At 43.1% G+C, this 22,914-nt stretch overlaps 1 protein-coding gene across 1 annotated transcript in view; it reads left to right on the top strand.

Annotated features, from left to right (window-relative positions):
* efna3b (ephrin-A3b) overlaps nucleotides 1–22,914 on the top strand; it is a 64,334-nt gene that overhangs the window by 496 nt on the left and 40,924 nt on the right. Inside the window, exon 2 of the mRNA XM_080471870.1 lies at nucleotides 242–468. Within this exon, the coding sequence (XP_080327996.1) occupies nucleotides 356–468 (113 nt within the window). The 5' untranslated portion in view covers nucleotides 242–355. The remainder of the gene's footprint in view (nucleotides 1–241; nucleotides 469–22,914) is intronic.

Genomic DNA, 22,914 nt, shown 5'->3' with positions numbered 1-22,914 from the left:
CTCTCACACGGACCGTAAACCACCCCTTGTGTGAAGCCCCGGGATTTGTTGGGGAGGGAGGAAGGAGGAGGAGGAGGAGGGGGAGGAGGAGGATGAGGAGGAGGTTCGCAGTGTCTGGTTTACAGGGGTGGAGGGGGGGGGATGCCCAGTCACTTCACACCACAATAGACTTTTAACAACACTTATTAACTACATCCAGTGAAGCTTTCTGAATGCACTTTGTGTCCCGTGTGTGTGTCAGGCATTCGCTGGGATGTTTGAGCCGAGCTGCCTGGTGGGGTGAAGGACCGAGAGAGACCCGGAGGAGAGAGGAGGAGGAGGAGGTGGAGGAGGAGGAGGAGGAGGAGGAAGGAGCATGGCTCTGATGATAGCTCTGGTTCTCTGGGTGCTAACGAGTCTCACCTGGGCCAACCTGCTCCAGGTGACAGCCAACAGGCACTCCGTCTACTGGAACAGCTCAAACATACAGTAAGACCCGGAGCACCTCTCCTTCACTGTATGCTGTGTGTGTGATTTCTTTCGATCTGTGTGTCCTCCACCTGTTCAAGGGAAGTGAAATGTCCTGATGCGCTCTCCCTCTCTCAGGTTCAGACCATCACACTTTTTATTACAGCAGCTCGGATCTTGGCTTGATCTGTTCTGTATTTAAAAGAAGAAATATTATAGATGCACATATAAAAAAAAGAAAAGAAAAGATAAACCCAAACAGTTTAAGCAGGCCTGTCACGTTTCTCAGCATGGCAAAGCTATTTTTGAGTTCCGGACTGTTCTGTCAGACCCCTGCTGTGTAGTCAAGCTGGCTCCAATCCATCCTTTCAACACCTTTTGTTGCACAACTGGTCAGACATATTTAGTTTCTGTTCCTTCTACCTTGCCACCAATCACAGCTTGTAACAATTTTCTCCTTTCCGCCTTCAACCGGAGTAGCAGGGGGAAATACACGTGATTCCCTTTGCCTTCCCATTCCTTCTCTCAGTCTTTCAGGGCTCCTTCCCGCTGTCTTCTCCTCTATCTGGTTCAATTAGGAGCACTTCTTCATCATGACCCCATTGTGTTGTGGCAGTGTCACTATTCAATCTCTCCTTCTCTCGCTCTCACCAACTTGCTCTCTCCCTCTATCCCTCTCTAACCCCCTTTCTTGTTTACACTCAGTCCGTTGGCCTTTTTGTTATCCTCCTAATCCTTCGCTCCTCGCCCCTATCTCGATTCAAGTGAAAAAGCGTTTTTCTCCCCCCACTCTCTCTCGTTTTTTTCCCCCCCTCAAAGCTGCCTTTTTAATACTGTCCTCCTGAGTCCATGGCTCTGCTACTGAGTTCTTAAGAATGTGGCGTCAGTCTGCAGCAACACTCTGAGCTTATCGCTCATGGTACAAGTCACAGTAGCAGTACTTTATATGTTGTACCAGGCCAAAGATGTTGCACCATTGTCCTCATCTGTGCATCAATATTAGTGAAAATTACCATCACTTTTTCTTATGAGTGAAACATATTGATAAAAAAGAAAAGTTAATTTCTGACTGAAAACCAGATGTGACGTGAAATCATGACTAATTTTAACCAGTATTTTGCCAATCTGTGCCGTGTTGTATATTCGCCCTTTCCTAACAAGGTCACAACACTGTGCAACATTTGACATAAATTTTACAAGTACTCAAGAGCGCATGTCACACATTTACACACACCTACTTTTCATTTCTCCATCTTGAAGTGACTCCTGTCGTTGCTTGAGATAGGTTTCTGATGCCTTGTGCCCCTCAGAACATCCCAGCATGTGGTATTTACCTGTTAGACAGAATATACCGGGCTCCGAGGAACTGCAGTCAGATGAACAGCGACGTACTGTTTTGACGGTTCTTATTAAAGGCATAAAGAACATGAAAGCACAGAAAATGCGCCGTTGTTCTTTTTACGCTGGGAGGATGAACGACTCTGTTCGCCTGTAACTCTAGGCCAATGTTTTAGTTTACAGCATGAAATAAAACTACGAGTGGGAACTGAATTTATACTTCACAGGAGAATAAAATACTGCACAAAGTAATAGATGTGGAAAAAGATTATTGGTTGCGGTACGATACTGAAAACAATATTGGTTTTCCTGAAAGCCAGAACGTTTTTAGAAAAAACTAATATTCCATTCTCAGCTGCTGATAAATCCTTCTAGCTGGGGTTCTTTGCAAGTGTCCATGTGGAGGATACTCGTTTTCAATTTTGTACACTTTCTCCCGCTGTACTAATTTGATAATAAATGCTAATGGAATTCCACCTTTGCTTTTCATATAAGAGACAGAAGTTGATTTAGGTAAAACGAGAGAGGAAAAACCCTCAAAGGCACAAAGGAAGAGGAAAGATGTGCTCTCTGGACCTCTGCGCAATCAGCTCATCGTAATTTGAGCTGTGTTAACCTTGTTAGAGTGCGTATTTATTTAAATAATTTGTCGGTTAATTTTCACTGCCCCTTCAGAGTGCAGTTGTTTTTTTCGTTCCAGACAAAAGCAAAAGGAAAGAGTCTGGGGCAGTGTAACCTTTAACCCGACTGTCCTGCAGAGCCCAGCAGTCTCTCTTCTCTCTCTCAGCACGTACACTGCCAATACTGTTTTCATCCCGGTGGCAGAATATTCTTTGCCCCTGCAGTGTGAGTGTTGGTGTGTGTCTTTTATAAAGGACTGTGGTTAATTAAAGAACACACTGCATCTCAGCGGACCTGCCTCATCCCTGATCTTCCCATCTCTTACTCTCTCTCTGTCTCTTTCTCACCGTACACATGACAGTGTGTGTGAAACAAGTGAGTGGAGACAGGATTTATTTAGATTTTTTTCCCCCCAAATTCAGCTCACTTTATGAATTAAGAGACAAAGAGAGCAGGAACTGCAGGACAACCTACCTAATATACTCTTTCATACACTGCAGCGATTGTTTTCACCAGTTCAGATTCCATTCGTCTATTTTAATTTCTGCTCTCAACAACACAACATCCTACGTTCGCAGGGTTGGCTGGTGTGTCTCTAGCCGTTGGCGTTCGGCCGCCCTGGAGTTTCTCTAACTTGCAGTGTAGTGTGGAGGTTTAGAAGGCCAATAATAAGCTGTAGTATAGCTGTCAGTTTGAGTGGTAAACACATTGTAAAGCCCCAGGACCCTGCAGTTTCTCAAACAGCTTCTGACCCCGAGCCACTCATCAACCACAAGAGACAGGCTGAGACTGTTACCAAGGATTAACTACGACTACTACTACTACTCCACACACACATACACACACACACACGCTTACATACGTACATGCCAGCACACACACATATTCAAGAATGTGTCTGCGCACATAAAAATACGTACATCACTGCAGTGCACTTTATTGAACTTCAAGAGGAAAGATCATTTTCTGCATATTCGTCTTGCACAAAGGCTGTCACTGATATCCCTGGGCATGAATGTGTGTATTGTGAGTGTGTGCGTGTGTGAGACTCAGTGTGTGTGTGTGTGTGTGTGTGTGTGTGTGTGTGTGTGTGTGTGTGTGTGTGTGTGTGTGTGTTTGCCCTGCTACAGATGTCTCTGTTCATTGATGGGTGACCGAAACAAAAACAAATCCATCAGTCCGTTAAATCACACATTATCTTCCACCACCTGGCAATTAACCACCGCTGTGAGTGTGAATGTGTGTGTGTGTGTGTGTGTGTGTGTGTGTGTGTGTGTGTGTGTGTGTGTGTGTGTCTATGGGTATGCATGTGTATGTGTGTAATTTAATAACGCAGCAGTTAACTGTTTTGCATAATAGATATCTGGTGATATCTCTTAATTTATCAGTTGTATAGTTTGCAAGTGATTGGGTTGCAAATAAACAAACACATCTCTCGGTATTGCGTCTGCGCGCGTGTGCTTATATATGACATTGTCACCTCTAAGCATGCCACTAGAATGAAGCCAGCTGTCGCAAGCAGAAGTGGCACCTGGTATAGAACCACATGCACATGTGTTGTAATCGACGCTGAGGTCCGACTTGTTTTATATTCATCCAGCTCGTCAAAGTGCACAAAGACACGTCACGCAAGGCGGGAGAGAAATAATGCAAGAATATGAGACGGGAGAGACAGTGAGGGAGAAATGCTATGGGGCTAAGAATGTGAAGGGAGGCAGGCGGGAGGAATACAGATGGATTTTGTGTTGTATTATAATGGAGCACGAGGAGGAGGGTCATCATAATGATGGTAATAATGCTCGGCCAGTGCCGTGATCCACACTCTGAGCTCTCACTCACGGCGTCGTGTGCGCGTGTACACGAGAGAAATAAAGAGGGGGAAACGAAGACGTTGAAGAGCGGATTAAACAGGGCAATCAAGAATCCCCCTGACAGCAACACAAACCTATCTGTCTCCCAGCCCCACTTAGAACAACAATATTTACATTTATGAATATCTGCACAAAGAAGAGTATTACTCACTCACTATCATAAGACGCCCTCTGTGTCTGTGTGTGTGTGTCTGTGTGTGTGTGTGTGTATGTGTGTGTGTGTGTGTGTGTGTGTGTGTGTGTGTGCGTGTGTGTGTGTGTGTGTGTGTGTGTGTGTGTGTGTGTGTGTGTGTGCTCACGCGCATCATCGCTGTGCACGTCCGCCTCCAATGCGAAGTCTTGTTGGCACACATTTGCAACAATACCTCACAGTGAAGCTCGGGGATAATCTCAACTGCTACATAGACACAGTGATCTGACTACTCATAAGTAACACATAATAAGGCCACGTAGAGTACAGGTGAATGGATCTTGGCTTGTGGGTGTGTGTGTGTGTGTGTGTGTGTGTGTGTGTGTGTGTGTGTGTGTGTGTGTGTGTGTGTGTGTGTGTGTGTGTGTGTGTGGTGTGCAGACTCCCTCACAGAGACGTCATTAATTAAAAGCAATAGGGAACACCTTTGTGATGGATGACTCCTGTTTGCATAATAAGATCTAGTGGTCTTCTCTCTCCCGGGTGCTCTCCCATTTGTATATGTGTCTTCAGGAGTAAATACTTTTATCCTACTGGACAGGTATTGTCTGGTTGGCAAGAAAAGCTTTAAGGGACAAGAAAGAAAGAAAAGAAATGAATTATGATCTTGTTTTCCATCATTTCTTTTGCTCTGCGGCTGAGCTACATTTCAGGAGTCTTGAAATCACTCTTGAGTTGGAGGTATTTTGGGAACCATGGGGTTTAATGTAAATATTGTAGGACTCTCTCTGTTAAAGTAACTTGGACAAAATCTACCTCACCCACTCCCTCGTTGTCCCTCCCCCCCGGCCTCCTCCATGCTTTGACACTTTGAGATTTTGACCACCTCTCATGTATCAATCTCACATCAGGCATTCTTGCAGATCTTATTTACGCTCAGACATAAAACACTCATTGATCTCGTGAAAAAAAAAAAAAGACAAGCCTGAAGTATCGAGCCCGCCCTGTTTTTCCTGCACCTCGATTGGCTCTTTCATTTCCTCAGACGCCGTCTCGCTTACATGATTGGCGAATCGGAAACATTGCTGTGGAAATTCAGTATTGATGTTGAATGTCTATGCTGGCTCAGTCGCGACTCAAACGCTAACCTGGTACTGTAATGGTTTGGAAGCAACAGAAGCTGCTTCTGAGGGATTTCACAGGTGTAATTCTGTTAAGACTGAACTAATGTGATCCAGGCCGTTGTGATTAAACCTGAGTCTTAGTGAGGGTTTTATAGCTATAAATGTCTGGCGTAGGATTGGTATTGATTTCAGTGACTACTGATCCCATGCTGGTAGATCAGTGGTTAACACAAATGCTTTGTAGACTGTATTTATCCTGCGTCTTTAGAGTTCTTGTTGAAATCACCAACTTTAAAGTACATTTTACTTCCTGGGCAGGAAACCCAGACCGAACACACAGTTCTGCATAATCAGAATACTAAAGTCAAATCAGTGCTGATGAGTATCTGGGTGTTTCCAACATCTTTGAGACCTTGAACAGATAAGCCTTCATACAGTAAGTTTATTGCAGATAAAATACAATAGGATGCAAAAAATAGCATCACAGCTAGTGCTTCCACTCGTTGAGAGTTTATTTTTGGTTGTCAACCTCCAGGGAGGTGGAGGTGTAACGTTGTGGGCTGCAGTGAATTCACAAGCAAAGAGGAATCCACATAAACGCTCTGCGCTTGCAGAGCCTTTTGGTGTTCTCCCCTGCATTTCCACGTAAGGATTTTTTTTTTTTAACAGAATCACATAATAAAGACAGAAAATTATGACTCAGCAGAAATATGTATGAATAGGACACTGAAATGTGTTTTTTGCTGAGAAAGAATTGTTTTGTTTGACAATGTCTGTTTTCTTCCCTGTAAGAATGCTCATTAAATGTTAATGTTAAAATGCTTTTCCTTTATTGTAAGTGGGCATTTTTCTGGCCCGGCCTCATCATATGTGGCATTCGAAAAAAACCTCAAGGATAATATATGCAACAGCACCAATTTTGATGATATGATATAGATTTACTTGTAATATGTCTTTGTCAAGGCTTGGACGGATGATTTATGAAGTTCCCAATGCAGCCAAAGTCAAGAAAAAAAAGCAACATTCAAACAAAATGATTTTAATAGAATCAGTGAATCGTATTGGGTATCACACTCGCCTCATCGTGAGAAGGTTGTGGGTTTGAATCCAGGCTGTGCATTACTTTTGAGTTTGTATATTCTCCCCCGTGCCGACAGTTCTCTTCCACGGTTCAAAAACATGCATGTGAGGTTCATTGACCCATGAAATAAGCATGTGTTGTTGTCTTTATATTTGTGTTTGCCCTGCCTAGTTCGCTGGGATCGGCTCCAGTACTCAGGATGAAGCTGGATGGATTTGTGTCAGAGTTTCGTCATTTATAATAAATTGTATGTTCCTCCATGTAATTGCTGCAAAGTGAAACAAACAAACACCCTTTTAAAATCAACTGCTTGAATCCAGTCACTTTGATTGAATACCTTTAGATGTTGCTTTTAATAATCTACATTTGCTTAAGCGTGCATCGATTTTATTCCACTTGTGAGGAAACTAACAATTTAGATCAACAAAATGACTTTTTGGTGATCTGACCCGTAGTTATCACTCCATCGCCTTGTGACCCTGATGGAGGGACGAAGTGGTATTGAAGATGGATGGATGGAAAATGACTTTTCTCATAAAAATGCTGAAGGAAATACATGTTCGATTGCCTCGAATGATCAATCGTGCATCATTTTGAAACATTTGCTTGAGTTAGGCTCGAAGTTAACAGGGTCCAGGTTCGGTTTGTCGGTGGTTTTCCACATGTGCTGCGGTTCCTTTACTGGTAATTCCAGCCATATGCCAAGAGTCAGGCTGCACGGTCTCTATTACCCAAAGGTGTGACTGAGCATGTGAGTGATTGCTTCTCTTGCTCTTCTCTGCATTGAGGCCGTTGTACCGTCGCTCAGATGTGCTGTCCAGACGATCTGAAAATGATTAAAAGCCCCTCGCAGGTCTTCTGACAAGGTGAGCCTGCGTTGCTCAATTAACTCTCCAAAACCAATAATCTTACGACCGCGCACTTTTTGCCTTGGCCAGGTGTGCACAGCTATGAAAATGGGGCTCGCTCCAAATGTGGTACAAAAGATTTTTTTTTCCCCACATTCCGTCTTCCATCAGTGTCCACACCGTCAAACTGCACAGAGAACTACAGAGTGCTTGTAGCAGTGGAAAGACTTTTTTTTTTTTACGTCTACATCATGTTTTTGGTATCACAGTCACTCTGTACTCCTCCTAAATTAAAAAAGACTCCTTATTGTATTTTCTTGAGGCAACTAATTAATCTGCTCTTCAAGGGACTACTTCCACATCGCCCTTCTGTGGCGTCGCCTCTCTCCTGAAAATGTCAAACTAGACATAATTTAGAAAGCGTCATCAGTCTTTCGCCGACATGGTAACTCTCAAGACTTTTTAGAATTATGGATGATTGTACTAAAACGCGCATATTTCATACCATTGTTTGGGTTCACGGTGCTTTTTCAAGCAGCTTAACACCCATTTTAAACTCAAGCGAACTGATTGTACAGTGACACATGAGATGGTTTAGAGTCAAACACATTGCTGATTTCATCTCTGTGTTTTGCTGCCTTACCTGCAGGTCATTTCAGGACACCATCTATACGAGCAGTTCCCAAGCATAGGAAGGAAATGAAGAGCTTATAGGTTAGACAGTGACAGTAAAGCGACAGTAAACCGGATTATTCAAGGATTGTCTGCGATGTACACTTAAATAGATTATGACAATTCACCCATGGAAATCATGGTACAGTCACAAGAGGAGCCATGCCCGTGTCGCTCAGCCTTTGTGGGGCTGTGAGTTAATACGGAGGCAGATGAATTAGCTTTTCTCTTGACAGCCAAAATGTTGAATGACCGTCTTCTGTTGTTATCTGTACAGTTTAGCCAAAATATGGGGGCAAAACAAGAATTTATCTTTCCCACCCATGTGTTGAATTTGAACAAATTGTCCACAGAGAACAAATCCCGCAGTGATAGGCTAGAGGCAGGACGTGTACACACCCACACACACACACACACACACACACACACACACACACACACACACACACACACACACACACACACACACACACACACACACACACATAGAGTTGATGTTGTTGTTGATATTAACATTATTCTCCGAGCCGATGCCTAAGCTCCAGCAGTGTAATCAGGTGCTAATAACAAGGCTGTGATGTTTACAAGCTGTTTCAAAACGCTTTATATATCGGTGTGTGTGTGTGTGTGTGTGTGTGTGTGTGTGTGTGTGTGTGTGTGTGTGTGTGTGTGTGTGTGTGTACACGTTAGCATTCTCCATGTGATGTCTACTCTATTCCCCGCTAGCGCTCTTGGGGCTTTGTGGGGTGGTGGGTGGGGGGGCAGGGGTACTAATAATGACTGTCAGCGACACAAACACACACAAATGCACACACACATACCAGATGCTCATAGGGTGTGTGTGTGTGTGTGTGTGTGTGTGTGCGTGTGTGTGTGTGTGTGTGTGTGTGTGTGTGTGTGTGTGTGTGTGTGTGTGTGTGTGTGTGTGTGTGTGTGTGTTAGACGTGGCTAATGATAGCAGTGTCGCTGCGGTCTGAGGCCATATGCTGAGCCTGATCACAGCAGAGCGGAGTGGTCTAGCGTTAATAAACTCTACCTACGTGACAATTAGTAATCCCCCACATAAAGACAATACAGTCTCACATGAAATGCAGCTGTTTTCATCATAGCCACGCGCAACAGGAATCAACTGTCACCAGCCAGGACAGCAGCGAGGAGCAGCAGGGGGCATCGACAGGATCTCTGTCTATTGTCGCTGCTCGCTGGGCTGAAGTGATGCTCAATGTCAAGTCCTCAGGATGATTATTGTTCATCACAATGCAAACAATATCAGATCCCAAGTGTCTGCATGCATTTTCCTTCAGATTTTTTTGTGAATTCAACTACTCAAGGTGTAGACGACGAAAGCTTGATTTATCGTTCAAACAGGAGAAAGGCAAAACAGCAGAAGACACAGAATTATGCTTATTCCATCCACAGAGAGAGAGAGTGAGAGAGCACAGCAGAGAGGGAGAGAGTCTTTAATTGAGGTTTTATCCATTTAAGCTGTCACTAAGAGGCCAGCTCGGAAACCTTTTAACCACTCTCCTCTCAGTAATGACACAAATCAGAGAGGAAATGTGTTTGTGTCTGAGCTTCGGTGTGAATGCGTGCGGGCGCGTGTGTGTGTGTGTGTGTGTGTTCGCGCGAGCGTGCGGTGCGTGCGTGCGTTTGTGAAGCAGGAGGGTAATTATGCGGAAATTGGGAAATGGCTAAGTGAATTATGACCTTGTTTCAGCAGAAGGCTTTAATCAGTCAAAGCCAGGCCAGTGAGGGAGGCAGAAACGTTGCCTGCCCGAGCACCCAGCCACCGATCGCACCGGTAACCAGTGAGTGGAGGTGAGGGTCAGCCAGTGTGATGAAGAGTCACTGGAAGACTGTCAGCGAGTCAGTTAAAGTGCAACTGTCTCACCCAGCGGACGCTGAAATTTATGTATTCATTAAAGAATGAGCACCAAAGCTGTGACCTTGTTTTCTGGCGTCTCAGTAATTTGTGTAGACGCACATTAATGAGTGCAATGTTTATTAAAACGAATATTCAACACCCGGATGGATTATCACAATACTGGCTTGTTATTATTTCAACAATAAGTCGATATATGTGGACTTATGGATACGTGTTGATCTATTATCACGACTACAACTATTAGTTATTTACACTGACAATTATTTCAAGAATAATTTTAATCTGTGTCAATTCATTGACATTCTCAAGCCAATAGAAAGAGTAGAAATTATATCAGAGTGTTACTATCACCCATGTTTTTTTTTTTCACAACTTCAAAATATTGTGTTTCATAAAAAAAAAGATAAAATCTTAAACCAATCTTTGGTTTTAGTGTCGACTCAACAGAAGGATGTATTTTCTGTTATTTCATTGTAATAGTTAAAAAAAAAAAAATTGGTATTTTGTGAGTGCGGTACAAAAGGGGATTCTTCCAAATAAATTAAGTCAACAAATATTTGTTATTTAATGTGGTGTTTGTGCTTGTGATAGAAACATCTCAGACAAGAGCCATTGCTTTATATGTTTGTGCGTTAGTATTTATTTACTTATTTGCATCTGGAGGAAGTCTTCCTCAGTAAAACTTAAACTAGTAAACAGTAAAAGTAAAACTTGCGGGCACATCGATACGTGGGGCGAGAAGCTGTGGATTATAGTGTTAACTGTCACGTTGAAGCCGAAATGTTTTCTCTCTTGTAGTTATAACGCCTCTGATTTTGTTTGTGTGCAAACGCTCAAATAGTCTCCGAACTTGAGGTTGTAACCAAGATAATTCATCTTTGAATGAGTAAGAGAAAGAAGAGCATGAACGGATCCCAACAAACAAGCACATTTTCAACTTGAAAGACGAGTGACGTTGCAGTTTGTCCTGTAATGATTTCAGGCAGTGTTGCTCAGAAACAAAGCTGTGGACATTTAAAAAATGAATCTGCCAAACACATGCATGGTAGTGTCATCAATCTCTGAGCCGTTTGATCTCAGACTGGTCATTTTGCATGTGGAGGGAAAAAAAAACCTTTAATGTTCGTGTGTGTGTGTGTGTGTGTGTGTGTGCTGGTATGAAAAGCTGTCTGGTTGGATGTGCAGTGTGTCAGCTGCACTGTTGTGTGTGTTGCATCTGGTCTGGCTGTCTATTTTTGCCAATGTTGGATCGATGGCGTCCCACAGACACTCTTCCCCTGGATGTTTCAGCATGTTCCTTCCCCCTCTCTCTCTCTCTCTCTCTGACCTCATCTTCCTCGCTCTGCCTCTTCATGTCTCCTGTTGGCTCGGCCTCTTGGCATCGCTTCCTCTTCTCCTCCTCATTGTCCTCCTCTGCATCGTCGTACTACTCTCAAGTCTCTCTTCAGATCAGAAAATGAGCTCTCAGAGTGTGTGTGGGTGTGTGTGTGTGTGTGTGTGTGTGTGTGTGTGTGTGTGTGTGTGTGTGTGTGTGTGTGTGTGTGTGTGTGTGTGTGTGTGTGTGTGTGTGTGTGTGTGTGTGTGTGTGTGTGTGTGTGTGTGTTCTGCGCGATTCTTACTGCTTCTTTAAGGGGGATTCCTGTTCTCGTCTTCACATCCCCAGTTTGTGTTTGAGTGCAGAATGCAGATTAGAACGCCGCAGCTTTCCTCTTATTTTGGAGGAGATCTCCCCGAGTGTCACAGTCTGAACCGCCACAACGCTCATGCGGTACAGTTGGCTGAAAGCCAGATTTCCTAATTTCACATTGTGAGATATTGTTGGTAACGGCTGTTGCGCTTCATTGTCAATAAGAACCACTTGTGTTCGTTGGATGCTTTAATCGGGAATACCTCATGTGTCTTTATGTGTGGACTGTTTTCTTATTCTAATCAGTCTCCGTTGCATTTTCAACAAATTCTGTTCTGAAAATGTGAGTGTGGTTTTACATCAGTTTTACTATGACCTTTTTTCCTGAAAATTTTTCAAAATTAGGGAGAAGTCATAGTGGTTAATGCCAACAGATTTGTTCTGTTGCGACACCCACCCTGAACTGCTCGGGTTACTGTCCGGGGTGGCCCACCGCACAGCATGAAAACCTCTGGTAAATAATGAGGATTTTGTGAATTTGTGGAGCATTTAAGTAAACATTTAGAGTGCAGTAATCCATGTACTTGTAATGTGAGATCTTTCTTCTCTGAATGCTTTTTGTGTTTATATTCCACAAAACCCAAATTTTTGACAAAACAAGCTATTTTACTTTGTTATCACTGGCTCCGTAATATTATACTGATGTGAGCTGTTTTTGCTGACAAGTCATTGCATTTACTTTTTTCCCAGTTTTATGCACATCAGAATGACATTTCTATTGCTTTTTTTGTGACTTGATGGACAAAACTCCCTTAAAAAAAACTTTTTTTCTTGCTCTCAGAGCATTATCTTGTGTAAACTGCATTTTGACAATTGTTTCCTTTATCAGGTGTGCAGTGAGGGTAGAGGTTAGACATTGGTCTTGATCTTCCAGTTCTCCAGAGATACTCATATCAATACATTTGTCAGGTGTGCGTGAATCGTGTGTACCTGCTGAGAATTATATTGCAAAGCCAACAAAACATATGGTAACCACATGGAAAAGTCAATTAGTTCAGAAATTTTTTGGGAACATTCTCATACTCTGTCACAGCTGTAAAAATCCATTACTTCTATACAGTAGTGCACTCAATGATTTCCAACAAGAATGGAATTTTTTTTTTACTGATGTTCGGTAGACATTGCCTGTTTGTCCGTCAGTGTCTGTGAGGTTTTATGTGCTCTCTCCATGCATGCAGGCTTTACCATGAGTCCCCCCCATGTTGTTCACTTTCAGTCTTTTCTTTTTTGTTATATTTTTAATGCATTTACAAGAGAGAACAGCCATGTCTTTGTGCATGCATGTGCCTACACTCAACAGAATCTGCTGGTTGTCATTGGAGCACGATTGAGTCAGGATAGCTGCGAGCTCGCAGTGCTGGCTGGCCTCAAAGCCAGCAAACACCCACGCTGTCTGTAGGCTCTACTCGCTGCTCCTACGCTTTGAGGTGCGGGATTGTGCTGCTGCCGCCGTAGTAAGACGGCATATGAATGAGTGTTTACTATCTCTGTCAGCCAAGTTCCCTGTCCTGTTTGACTATCGCGTTTTTAATGAAAGCGTAAAGTCCAGGGCGGCTGCTGGAGGTGGGTACACGCACTGTCTTTATTTCACTTCCACAATAGGGCGGGAAGAGAGGATTGGTAGTGGGGTGGGGGTGAATGGAGGATGTAGGGGTAGCAGGGTTGTTGTAATGAATGTATAGCAGTTAAAAAGAATTCTGTGTCACTTCCCCAGAGAGAGAAAAATAAAGGTGGTTGGGGGTGGGGGGGGGAGAAGGGAGGAGACGTTGTAAAATAGGATGTGCTGTGTTGATGGAGCCGAGTTCTCTGCATCCAAGCAAACTCTCCACCCAATCCTGTGTGTGTGTGTTAATATGTGTGTGTGTTTGGTGGCAGGATGCAGAAAGAAAGCAAGAGAGAAGGGATGCGAATGCCCCACAGCCTGCAAGCATACCACCCACACACATTACCCACATGTATTAGACACATACATATGCATACTTCTCATTTTCCTCCTCCTCTACCTCTCTCCATTTCACCCTTCTGTTTTATCACGCCCATACACACACATGTGTATGTGCGGGGAAAACTCGTTTCACAGGGACAATCGCTGTCATTACCTCCCACAGATTCCTCGAGGGAGTACATTGTTATTTTCTACCAGCCCTGATCAAATAAAATGGGAGAAAGCAGGGGAACACATTTCCCTACACACCGCCTTATAGAAAAATGCACATCGTACCGTCTTCTCTGGTAAATTGTGATTGAGTAAAACAGAGGGACGCACACCCGTTTGCCCACCGGCTGTGTGTGTTGTAAATCCTTGCTCACATCAAGGACATTGAGCGTTTCATCCCTTGTGGTGATCAGTAAATCCCAGCATACGTATTGCATCACGCGTCGCTATTTTCTATCAGTGCAGATAATCAAAGTCTCCATGCCACCCTCCACCAGATGAGATGAAATAAGCAAAGAGACCAGTTTAACTCGGCAGCAGCCATATCTGTTGGCGTCTCTTGATGGGAAAAAGTAAAAAGACAGAAAGAGAACACAACAAGAAAGACGAGGTGGAGAAAAAAAATATATCATTGATGGAGGGTGAAGGGTAGAGAGGGGAGGGCGCCGAAGAATAGAGAAAGGAAGGCCTTGCAGAACAGTACTGCCAAAACCGAGGTCAATTGTGATGAAAATGGCCGTTCACATGACCACAATAGCGGCTGAGTGACAGCACTAAAGCAGCATGGACGGGCTTATCCTGATCACTCAGGGCCTTGACTGGGGAAATCACAATGCCCTGGAGATCTGTCCTTTTTGGGCTTGGAGGATCACAGAGCGCCCACGGTCCCAAGCTTTGGCCCTGAAACGTCCCTGACATTACCATATCAATGCTGTCCCTGGCTATTCCGCCGAGGAGCAGGGCGGCTAGTGATAGTGCCTCCCGGTTAGCATCACCCTGTGCCTTCACAAGGCCATTCAGCCGGGTGTCAATGCTAACTCAATACTAAGTGTGAATGGGAAGAAGTGTAAGCTCGCTCTTGTAGTGTCTGCAACGCATTCAGGCCAGTGTTGGTGTGTCTATGAGTCACTGGGTCTATCTTTCTTTTTGGCTTTATCTCTCTGGCCCAGTCTATTTTGGTTGTTCTTATTCACATATTTTGGGCTTCAGCACTGTTTGCTTGCCAAATGAAATGTGTTCACGGTACAGGATATCGAAGACTTGAAAAATTCAAAAACTGGCGTTGAAAGCTTGTTCCGCTCAGAACCACAATTTTTGATTTGGCTGGTGATTATTTTTTTTGTGTGTGTGAATTTGAGGCTTGATTTTTATTAATGAATGAAATGGTACGCTTGAAAGATCTGTCGCTCTACTTTTGTGTAAAACAAGTTTTTGGTGCTTAGAAACCTCCGAAATGGTTGCACTTTTACAAGTCATCCCGCAATCCTGAAGAAAGACTTCAGAACCGATACTCAATGTTATTTTGGAAAGATTATCAGTTGATGAATAAATGTTACTTCGTATTTCTTTCTTTGAGAGAAATTGTAGTTTGTGCCAGCGCTTTCCTCATCACTCGCCAACTTTCTGTACAAAGTCTTCAGATTTGTATCAATTATTTGCACGTTTCAAAACAGCCATTTAGTAAAATGTATTGTCTCAGCAAAATTTGTCTATGTTGTGACATATGTAGCAAAAATATATAACTATATACGTCTTACAAAATATCAGCTTTAGAAGGTCAAACAGTATTTTAAATCTTACGTCTCATTTTTTGCAAATGCGTTTTATTTATTTATGTCTGCTTCGAAATATTTGTTCCAGAATATTCAGATGTGTTCATATAATCAAGAATGATGCAAAACATATCCAATTATATTAGAGTGTTAGATGGTTATCTGTCTTCTGGGGAAATCTAATTTATAATATTCAGTCTATATCAGGATTGATCAGGTGTGATGCCAGATATGTTGACTTCATTCCTTCACCCCATTAATGGTTTGACACATGAGACACCCTCGTCTTTGTCAGCTAATTTAGTAAGCCATAGAAGAAAGTTATATTTTGTCATTTTATTGGTCTAGTTTTGAGTCACCTTATAGTCACTCTGATCACAGTAGGGGTGACGTAAACAGCAATACAACAACATAACATCAGCGAAGAACGAACCAAAAATAGAAGTAGTTTGACGTCCTCACTACTAGATAACCAAACTGTGAGTACATCTACCTTATGAGAATTATATGACAGCTAATTTAATGGAAAGGGCCAATTATGTGTGGCAAATAAAACATTTTTTTTACCTTGAAATAAGCCTGATTTAAGTATCTGTTAACTAGTTGATTGATGACAGGGGATGTTTGGTCCACTTTTTTTTTATGGGCCTTGTTTTGAGGTTTTCTTTTTTCTTTTTTTGGTTTCCAAAGTACTTATCTGTTTTATTGGCTCTCAACAACTCTGCACGTTGCTTGAAATAGAAATGGACTAAAGCAGGCTAAAGAAGACCGTGTGGTGTGAGAACAGGTTACAGCCTTCCTGTGTTGAGAGGATTTTATATCACATGACACTCACAGTATATGGCCTTTTATATCATTATAATGGCATTAGAGATAACAGGCAGTAAGAGTACAAGCCACAATGTAGTGTTAACCTGATTATTACGCAACAGGGAGGAAATGGATGATCTAGAGAAGAAGGGCTGGTTTTTAAATGATGCAGAAGAGATGGAGAATGAGATAGAGAGAGAGAGGAAGCGAGGGGGGAAGTAGAAAATCGATGGGAGTAAAGTAAAGGAGTGGAAACTAAGAGGGCAATGAAGAGAGGAAGATGAGGAAGACAGGTGAGATATTGGCCGTGGACTTCTTGCTTTGTCATTGGAAATCAGAGCCGTGGGGCAGGATGCTGTTTGATTTGCTGTTCTTGTTTTAATCTGTCAGTCAACACGTTCACAGACACACACTCACACACCCACCGAGATCGCCTCCAGTCTGTCACTGCGTATCGGCAGAGAGCTGAGAGGTTATCATGCGTCGTCAGGTGCCAGACCGACTCCTGGTAGCAGGTTTGTCATTTGTAATTAGAGAGAAAAGGAGAGCTGGCTTGTTTTTTCTCGCCTCCCTCTCCGCTGTTCTCTGGCTGAAGGCTGTCTCTGGGTATCGACAGACAAGTGACGGGATACACACACATACACCAACACACACACACACAAATACATGCACTGACACACGTTTGATGGGCCAAGTTTGATTCCATTAAGTGGAGTTTGTCAGTTAGTCAGTGAAGTGTTGGGGTGAATGCTGATGGCCCGACGCTGAATCCCACACAGCTAAACAGGATCTGAAACAGCCTGTTCAGACGCTCACAACTCTGGGGGTGACTGAGCAGTGGCAGGCCTAACTATGACTATTTTATGTCAGTCACATACGCACACACTCACACACAGCCTATCTGGTGTTGTATGGCTATGTGGTCACGGTCCATGCGGCTCTGAGTCCTGGTCACGGTTAAAAAGGCTTCCTTCTTCGGGGGAACTGGGGGGGGGCTTAAGACGGAGTGGGAGATGGGGGGAATAAGACGAGTGGGAGATAATAGGAGAGGGCTAACAGTGGGGGTGGAGGGGCGGGATGGACCAAAGACGGAGTGAAAAGGGGAAGATAGAGGCTGAAGGTGGGTTTTCTGAGTATGAAAGCCTGCGTGCCTCCATTCCTGCACCATTGATGTATTCTAATGCTAAGTGTGTAATGCTGGGCCTCGACTGGTCTCTGGGAAAGACGAGCCTTTGATAGGCACAACCAAGCTCTGGGTTAGATCCCTCACATGCCATTCATATGCATATCTCTGTGCGTGTGCAAATGTGTGTGTGTGCATGTACAAACTGTTTTTTTTTTTTTAGCCATTTAAGTAACTGTTTTTTTGCCGTTCGTGCCAGTGCTAGATTGGTGTAATTTGCATATCAATGTGAGCATGTTTTAGCCTGTTTTGAGCATCACACACCCTAATCCCAAATTAGCCCCTAGGACCACGCTGGTGGGGGTTTTTATGATCTGGCATCCTATGATGTGTGTGTGTGTGTGTGTGTGTGTGTGTGTGTGTGTGTGTGTGTGTGTGTGTGTGTGTGTGTGTGTGTGTGTGTGTGTGTGTGTGTGTGTGTGTTGTTGTTTTCCATGGAGAGAGCATTTGAACATGGATAGATTTGTGTGTGGCCACGGTGTAACGGACCACATCTGATCATGTAATTGGCCATCTGCAAGGCGAGGGCAAAGTGCAGAATCTCAAAGCCGACTATGTCTAACCAACCTGTGTAGGAGGTATGGCTGTGTATACTATGTGTGTGTGTGTGTGAGTGAGTGTGCGTAACATGATGCTTGTGGGCCCCCCTATTCAATGTGTGAGTGACGCCGTTTTTTTTGGGGGGGGGGGATGAATTGCTTTGTTTGCCATGTGTTCCGGTTCCCCAGCTGATTATAGCATGAAATTCTTCACACATTGTATAGCAATGGGGAGTCTCACATGTGGAGTGACACACACAAACAAGTGAACACACACAATCGCACACCAAAGCGAGGGGAGTCAGAGAGGCCTGTTAATGACTGTCGGGGACAGAAAGGGAGCTGGACTGTGGTGGTGTCAAGGCTTTGTGACGGATGCTGGTTGTAAAATGCCTTGCTCACGGGTTTATTGTTATGAAGAAAAGTAACGGTCAGGTCGAGCAAGATTGATACCATTCTTCCTTTATTCTCCTTTTTTTCACACACACACACACACACACACACACACACACACACACACACACACACACACACACACACACACACACACACACACACACACACACACACACACACACACACACACACTTGGGGTCATAATCCCCCCCCACTCCCCCACTCAGCCCTCAAGAGTCTCTCCCAGCAGTGACCCTCCGGCCTTTTGAAGCGATTCGCTTTGTTTCCCTCGTTCCTTCTCAGATTTGTTCTACTTCCACCTCCTCTCCTGCTTCTTCATGTTACTTCACCTCCTCTCACCTCCACACTTCACGGGCTGCCACGTATTTGTCTGTGTGCTTGCTCCCCATGCATGTGAGCATATGTGTGCTTTTGCTAGACATCATGGGAGGGGTAGAGGGGTGTGTCCAAGAGGGTTCAACTTTATACTTTCATTGCTTCTCTTTCTGCTGAGGAATGTGATGGATGTTTCAAAACAGAGCGAAGCCTGAATATCAGTGCCGGCTTTCACCTCCAAAAGTGTGTGTATGTGTGGATGCGCGCCTGTGCTTAGAGGCACTGGAGGTTATTTGATCTCATTGTGTTGTTGGAGAGGAGCGGCTGCTCTCTTGCTTTATGACCGGCGCTGTAGGGAGATATTCGGCTTCACCTGCCGCTCCTCAACAATCCATCATCCCTCTCTCAGCAGACAAACGCACTCCACTCATCTTATTACTTCCTCTCACACTCTCAGAAACATTTAAGACTTTCTTTGGCTGGCTTGCACTTACACGTGCCCTAATGCATGCACCATATTGTCCGACTCTCTCTCCACGGTTTGTCTCATAAGCCGAGAGAAATGAGCAAAAAATGCACGTTTTCACGGTTTGTGAATGAGTGACAGAGTGAGTGTGTGTTTATGTGTTATGGCCTGATAATGCCTGTGCGAGTGATTATAGGGCTGTTGCAGTGTGAAAGCGTTGCCGCTTCTTCGTTAAGATGTTAAGTGTGTGGTAAACTTAACAGGGACGACGACTCAGCTAATGACTGTTTCTGCACACTTCATCAGATTGCTCGCCTGCAATATTGCCTCATATCACTCTTTGGCACCATTGGCGCTTAATAGAGTGTGTATGTTTGATAGTGTGTGTGTGTGTGTGTGTGTGTGTGTGTGTGTGTGTGTGTGTGTGTGTGTGTGTGTGTGTGTGTGTCTGTGTCTGATCATGGCGTATATTGTTTTGTAGAGCCATTACAGTTTAATAGGCATAGTAGAGAGTGCAGTGCGTTAATGCTCCAGCAACATGAAGTAATGACACAATAAAACAATTAAATATGGTGGAGGAGAATTACTTTTTGAACACGCCGCACCTAGAAGCAATTTTGGACTGAGACGAAATAAACAGAAAGTACAGATCAGGCTTATTAAGAGGAGAGGATGAGCCTTTTCTTTCTTGATTGGCTTAAAAATGTCAGTACAACTGTAAATCTGCTGAATCACAGACTGACAAACCGAAGAGAAAGTCCCCTGATTTTGAAGGGAATATGTGCAGGTTTATGAGAGTGTTTTAAACCACATATGAAAACTGTTATTAGACTCACATGTATTAGGTTTTATCAGCGATTGGTTTTGGCTCAGTGGTTCCGTTTCTAAGTGCCAGGAAATTATGAAAATATATGCAAAAAAAGGAGTCAAACAGAAAACATTGTACTGATTTTCCCCCCAAATGATTCAGAATCCAAACAGTTTGAGCTGCGACTTGAACACTCCACAAGTCATCGTTAGTTTTAAAGTTATATTATTGCAGAACGATGTACCCTGGTGCCCAGCAGTTGCATTTATCAAAAAAAGAGTTTAGCGATAGAGTTAACAGATCCAAAGTCCAAAGTTTTACAAACTAAAGTTCTCCCAATATATAAAGTAAGGACCTCCGATTAAACGCCAAAGTGGTTCAAATGCTGTCATGTAAGCACTTCCATCTGATTTGAATCTGATTAGATTGGCTGTATCGGATTGAAAATATGATAAGATGGTGTTTTCCTGTTTATGATCGGATCAGAGTTTATGTAAACGGCACATTGGATGTTGGTTGTCGCATAACGTCACCATGCGGCAATTCAGACGTGGCGTTTTTGGGAAAAATGGCTGCAGCGACGCACAGCTGGTTGATGCAGAAGACAAAAAGCTAAATAGATGTAAAATCCATGTTATTGACTTATTGAAGTCCACGATAAGCTATCATAGTTGAAAGTTAACAAATCACTGGGATCACAGTGCAAAGCATTATGGGATTGATGCGTTGTCTGAATCACATGATCGTCTTAAATGTTTGCACTTTCATCCATCCACCGTTAGGAAAGATATATTTTCTCATAGCAGATAAACCTTAAAAAAAAAAGAAAGAAAGGTCGCACTATATATACAGCGAGGAGAACATCTAAATTACAAAATGACATTAAAACAGGAAATATCTGAGTTTGTACAGTTTCAAACAAAGCACGTCTTGGAGAACTTGAGCCAGTTCTTTTGTTTGTCAAGGATTTCTCTTTTGCTTCTGTTGTTGATGTAATCCCAGCCTGCAATGATGTGGAGATCAGGCTACTGTTGAGGCCTCACCATCTGCTGCAGGACTCCTTGTTCTCCTTTTTACTGAACATGTTCTTTTTATGACTCTGGCTGAATATTTGTCATTGCCTCCCCGCAGGATCAATCTGCGACTGATTAAATGCCAATATTATAAACAGAGCCATACATTTTATGCAGCACTATATAGTCCAGCATTAATTCATGACACACACACACAGTGATTCTGCTGACTAAGATAGCTCCTTTAAAACTAATGTGCATTTTAATGTTCTCTATCTGATTAATGGGATTTTACTTTTAGGGGAAAAATGAGCAAGTAAGTACGTGAGTAACTATCTGAACTGATAAGTTAGTGCGAGTTTCTACTTGTGTCTGTCACGTGGAGGAGTGAAGGGTTAAAATGATTTAGAATCAACAATAGATTGTTAAACCAGCTCTTGTATCTCAGTATCTAACTTGTGCCAACATGGCGCCATACCCACAGAAAGTCTGCTTGTTACACTTGAGGATTTTGCCAAAAGACTTCGGGAGTTAATGTGTGTGTGTGTGTGTGTGTGTGTGTGTGTGTGTGTTGCTTTCTGCTGGAGTAAGACGTCTCGTCCCCAATCTTACTAAATGTTTGAAGCAGCATCTATTTGTCTCTGCAACGAAACAGAGCATGTTTAAACACAATCTGCAACATCAGGACAAGATAGATCATGATCCAACACTTGCGCTTAATTTCACACAGACACAGATTATTTGTCACGTAATGGCCGAGCACTACTGCTAGTTGAACTTGAGGACGAGATAGCAATATAATTGGTTTAATCTGTTTCAATAAGAGAAGAGGTGTAACTGTTTTTGGCATAATTTTGCACACACTTATTTCCATCAACACACCAAACGCCTGACGTCTAAGCCATTACTGTGCCCCGTGTCTATGTAAGGGGAGACAATGTTTACCATCCAAGCAGGGTTCACCACTTCTTTAGAAGATTTACTTCAAACAGAAAGAAAACCAATAAGGGTCAAACCTCAAATCATATTCAAGTTTGCAAATAGTGAGCGTAACTCTAAGTGAGCTGACTCGTTGACCAGTCATAGGAAATTGGTGAATTCGGAGGTGATTTATAATTTTTATGTAGGTATTATTTTAAGAGTCTCTCGCTTCTTCCTTTTCTTCTCCATCATTCTTTTGTCCTCGCCCTCATGTGTGTCTTTATGTAATCGTTTGTAAGGATCTGTTGAGAATTAGAGATCGAAAACCCATTTACAGAGGTTACCTACATAAAGTCAGCCCATTTTTCTGCTGTGAAATCGAAACTTTACCCTCTGCCGCTCTCTTCCTTTCTTCCTCTCTCTTGGCACCTTGGTGAGCTGTCTCTCTCTCTCTCTCTCTCTCTCTCTCTCTCTCTCTCTCTCTCTCTCTCTCTCTCTCTCTCTCTCTCTCTCTCTCTCTGCCTGCCTCTCCTGGGAGGGTCACAGCCCGACAACGGAGGCACGATAAGAGGAGAGATAAGATGATTGGGAAGAAATGAGGGAATTTGTTAAGGATGGAGGGAGAGAGGAGGTCATTACTGAGGGATGAAGAGGAGACAGAGTGTTGGGGAGAGGCTACATGTGACGAAGGACAGAGGGCGAGGCACGCTCTAGTCAAAGTTATTTTTATTCCCTTCTTGCTTTTCTGTCTCTATATCCATGTCATCAAACAGTTTGAATAATACAGTTTGACGCTATAAGGACAAAGATTTTAAATAAAAGCTGCAGGAATTTTGCTGCATAAAACAAATTAAGGTCGATATTAAAAACTGTAAAACTGTTTTATATCAGTCTTTATTAATGGTAATAAATGTTTAATTTACCTTTTTTTTTTTTTCATTGGTGTCTAAGTACATTTCCCAGCATCCTTGAAATTGATTGCTCACTATGAGGCGTGAGTCCAGAGAATATATTAAGATGGAGGCACAGG

This window comes from Lipophrys pholis, assembly GCF_963383615.2.
Source record: "Lipophrys pholis genome assembly, chromosome: 9".
Classification (NCBI taxonomy): Eukaryota; Metazoa; Chordata; class Actinopteri; order Blenniiformes; family Blenniidae; genus Lipophrys; species Lipophrys pholis.
The sequence above is the reverse complement of the archived record's forward strand: the minus strand, read 5'-3'. Positions and strand labels throughout refer to the sequence as shown.